Genomic DNA, 4,527 nt, shown 5'->3' with positions numbered 1-4,527 from the left:
TTGTGGGAGTGCCAGGTATGACGATAAAGAGGGGCGTGTAGCGTGCTGCGTTTAAAAACCGCTCGTAAATTCAACACAATAATCTTTCTTTCTTTCTTTCTTTCTTTCTTTCTTTCTTTCTTTCTTTCTTTCTTTCTTTCTTTCTTTCTTTCTTTCTTTCTTTCTTTCTTTCTCTCTCTCTCTCTCTCGCTCACTCTCTCTCTCTCTATATATATATATCTATATGGATTTTATATATATATAAAAGTAAAATATTATGATAATAAAACATTATCAATATCTATCTATCTATCTATCTATCTATCTATCTATCTATCTATCTATCTATCTATCTATCTATCTATCTATCTATCTATCTATCTATCTATCTATCTATCTATCTATCTATCTATCTATCTATCTATCTATCTGATTCTGCAACAGTGGTGAACAAAATCTATTCTGCTTTATTCAGGTCTGAGCTTCAAACCTGTAGACAAGGATATACATTAGTGAGTCACAATTCACAAGTGCTCCCTCACCTTGCCTTTTAAATTACTTTATTTATTATTTACGGTTATTATTAAAAGAGGTTTAATACCAGTAAAAAAAAAAAAACAAAGAACAATAGCTTTATCTCTTGTGTAATTGAAGCCTAAATCAGTTTAGGCTTTTATTTTATAAGTGTCGGTCAGCACCGGAAGTGCTATTCTTCCGGTTTGTAACTTGACAGAGGCGTTTTAAAGTTTCTCTGCTGTTGAGTTGGCAGTTTGACTGTAAAGATGCTCTCCGCTGCGTTCACCGTGTTACTGACTTTATTCAGCCTCTCTGAGAGCAAACAGAAAGACTTATATACCTTTAAGGTAGTGAACAGCAGAGGGAAGCTGGTGTCCCTGGAGAAGTACCGGGGTTCGGTGAGTCCGGCTCAGAACCGCTCATTATGACACTAGTGATGCTGCAGCTTTTGTCTCTGCTCAGCATGAAACAGATTGCATGAATGAACTTTGCACGGAGAGTTTTCTGTGTTGCTCTAACAGCCTGTCTGCAGATTGACTAACACAGCGCGTCTCTGCTGCGGATCAGTCAGACTGCTGCCTGCTCGGGATGTCCGCTCTTGTAGACCCGGTAGCCTACGTGGCAACAGGGCCTGCAGAGCGCCTACAGCAGCAGGATCTCCGTAATTTTCATTCACAGAGGGGTACGGATCACCAGCCCGGATTAACCTAATTCTGTCAGACTGATGCGGTACATTACCTGGAATCACTGCAGGACAATAAACAGGCAGAGCCTTCTTTTCACCTGTTTTATTCATTGCTTTATTATAAACTCATACATTAATACATTTTTGGCTCTAAACTCTAAACTGCACCACATGACAGTGCCATTTTCATATATAACTAGCTAATGAAAAACCATCTCTGTTATGTGGAAATAAATGTATAACCTAATGTAATTCTTGATTTAAAACAGAGCTGAAACTTCACACATATTTGAAAGCCACAACATAAACTGTGCAGCTGTGCACAAACTTTTGATTGGGACTGTATATATCAGGACTTTAAAGAATGATACCAGTTCAGACATGCCTCATTTCTAGCTGCTTCATCTTCACACTAGATACAGAATCAGTACTTGGTGACGGGATCGTCCTGAATGCATGCAGAGCTGAACCATGAAGCTGTACCACGTATTAACCTGCACTAACATGGCATGTAAAGCACTTTGAATTATTAAAGATGCAAGTGTGAATAATCACATTTAGATACCAAGAAGTGTGTTTCTTGCTGAGTGTTTTTTGTGGTTGTAGGTTTCTCTGGTGGTGAATGTGGCGAGTGAATGTGGCTTCACTGAAGAGCACTACAAAGACCTGCAGCAGCTCCAGCGGGACTTTGGCCCGTATCACTTCAACGTTCTGGCCTTCCCCTGCAACCAGTTTGGGCAGCAGGAGCCGGGCAGCGACAGGGAGATCGACAACTTTGTGCGAAGAGTCTACGGCGTCTCCTTTCCTCTCTTCAGTAAAATAGCTGTGGTTGGAACAGGAGCCAACAATGTGTACAAGTACCTCGCTGGTGAGTGAGATTGTTTTAGGCTGGAACTGGTCATCATTACAGATTCAGCTGTACTTTCTCAGGTGATTATTTTGTCTACAGAATTTTAAAATTGGTGGAAAATGCAGACATCCTCATCCCTGCTTTGGTCAGAGGTAAAAGGGAGCAGTGAATCTGCATTTGCAGTTCTAATAATACAGAATATGTGACTGTTTTTGTAGTTTCAGTGATGCTGACGGTGCCGTCACATCTCATGAAGAAAATGAAGGGGGAAGTTTTTAACTGCCACGCTGGGTCCTGAGAAATCCCGTTAGGAATATAACAGGAATGAAAAAAGAATAAAAGATGAAGGAAGAAGGGAATCATGACATGCTGGTTCTTTGTCAGGATCTCTGTGTCAGCTTTTAACATGCAGCTGCTTCCCAGCTGGGGACCAAACTGTTGCTGGAGAAAAAAAAATCACTATTAAGGAGAATCTTTATGCAACAAAAGTTAGCATTTTACCACCTTACCTCTTTTCCTCAGCTTAGTCTAGTAAATGTTTTTCTGCCTCTAAAGCATAACTGAGTTTTAATGTCTGATCATTAGTGTGAAGAGCAACTGAAATAAAAAGTTGTTCCAATGCTGATCATAAACAGTTTTTATGGGTCATGTATCTAATCATTCACCTTCAGAGCACCATAATATGACCTTTGCTGTACATGTTTTGTGCCAGAATGTCAGCTAACGAAGCAAAAGGATATTTGGAAAGTTGCAGCAGCAGGTCAGCTGCTTGCACGTCAAAACTTAAACCTGAGGGACACAGAGCGCGTTGGCAGCTGACCACGGCCTCCTGGCAGAGTGCTGTGATGAGCAGGGAAAGAGCCATGGATTATATTTGAGGATCCTTATTGATTAATTCCCAATAATTTCTTAAACGGAGTACTGAGGTTTGGCTTAAAGTGCACAAACATTTGAGCCACAGAAAGATTTAATGAGACCTGGATAAACTGAGGGAGGCGTTAACATAGTTTCCTTTTTAAATTTCTGGGGTCTCTTTGTTGGCATTATGTATTTGCTAACCCCAAACCCAAAACCTTTACCCTGCTCATACCTGAACATCGATACTAGCTGATCTGAGAACACACTAAATAAGGAGGGAATGCATCCTGGGCACACTCAGATCTGATCTTTGAGGCCACATTCAGAGGTGGTCTTAGAACATTTAGGATCTTGTACAACAGTCTGGCCACCAAGCAGCAGAGCTTCCATCAGGATGAACCAAACAGTTGCCTGTTTATGGACCTTTTCTCAAATATTTAGAGCCAAGCAGCATCTCTGTCCTTACTGTCTGAGGAAAACGTTTTTCTGTTGTCTAAGCTGTGGCTTGGGTATGTACCATTTATTATAAAAGAAAAGTTGGTGGATTTCTATGCTGATCACTGATATGAGTTAATGAGTGGAGTTCTATGCATCACCCTGGTAGGTTCACTACAAACAAACAAAGGAAGAAAAAGAAATGAGTGGTACTTGAAAAAAGAGGAGAAAGTGAATCACATTCGTACTGATTCCTTCATCTTTTATTCTGCACAGAGGCATCTGGGAAGGAGCCTGACTGGAATTTCTGGAAGTACCTTGTTGATGTAAACGGGGAAGTGGTTGACGCGTGGGGACCGAAAGTTTCCATCAAAGAAATCCGACCCAAAATAGCTGAAATGGTTCGGCAGATCATCTTAAAGAAGAAAGAAGAGCTTTAACCCTTTTTGCTGCTCCGTGTACATGAGCTGATGTCATAAACTGAACTCAGTTGCTTGTAGAATCTGACTTTGTTAGATTAAATAGTTGAATTCACCAAACAAAAGCAACCTCTCCAGTTTTTTGAGAGCACTGATGAACCACCACAATCCCTTGTATCAGCTGAAGCAGCAGCCTGAAACCAGAGATTTTTTTTATTCATTCTGATTTGTGAAATAAAGTTTTACTGTGATTACTCGGTGTCTGGGTTTCTGTTAGACTGTTTCATGAATCTCTTCTGTGACTTGCCTTGTTTAAGATTTCTCTTTCAGTGCCATATCAGATTCATCACCATTACTGGTCACTGTGGAGGAGCAGCAGTGTTAGCATTTAAAACCAGTACAATGTAAACAACTAACTACCTAACAATCCAAGTTCAAGTTGTTTATTTGTCACATGCACAAACAAGATGGCAGTGAAATGCAGTCAGACGTGCTTCTTAGGCTGTGCAATCATCCATTTAACACCCAATAAAAAAAAACACCACTGGAATAAACAAAAAAAGACATAATGAATATAAATATAATAAGACTGCAGTGGTGTGCAGACTGTTAACTTTTTTTTTTTTTTTTAAACACTTTATTTATTTTCATTTTCAAGTGATCCTTCAAACCATCATATTCATGGAATATTACAAATAATACAGGCAAACATAGAAAAACAAACCCCTCAGAAACGAAATCAGAAGACCGACTAAATTAACCAGACAGACTTGTTACAAACGATA

General features: G+C 39.7%; 1 protein-coding gene across 2 annotated transcripts; it reads left to right on the top strand.

Moving 5' to 3' along the window:
* The first annotated feature begins 708 nt into the window (after window positions 1-708).
* gpx7 (glutathione peroxidase 7) lies at window positions 709-3,994 on the top strand. 2 transcript variants are annotated; one of them, XM_042006006.1, is made up of 5 exons: window positions 808-893; window positions 1,028-1,177; window positions 1,597-1,687; window positions 1,787-2,048; window positions 3,600-3,994. In XM_042006006.1, exons 3-5 carry the CDS (start codon window positions 1,652-1,654, stop codon window positions 3,761-3,763), a joined length of 462 nt encoding a protein of 153 aa, XP_041861940.1. In that variant the 5' UTR covers window positions 808-893; window positions 1,028-1,177; window positions 1,597-1,651; the 3' UTR covers window positions 3,764-3,994. The 2 variants fall into 2 exon arrangements, with proteins under 2 accessions (XP_041861939.1, XP_041861940.1); XM_042006005.1 differs by lacking the exons at window positions 1,028-1,177; window positions 1,597-1,687 and having other exon boundaries at window positions 709-893.
* Window positions 3,995-4,527: the final 533 nt, after the last annotated feature.

The sequence above is a fragment of the Melanotaenia boesemani genome, chromosome 14, assembly GCF_017639745.1.
Source record: "Melanotaenia boesemani isolate fMelBoe1 chromosome 14, fMelBoe1.pri, whole genome shotgun sequence".
Taxonomy (NCBI): Eukaryota; Metazoa; Chordata; class Actinopteri; order Atheriniformes; family Melanotaeniidae; genus Melanotaenia; species Melanotaenia boesemani.
This window is presented reverse-complemented; position numbering and strand designations above follow the sequence as displayed.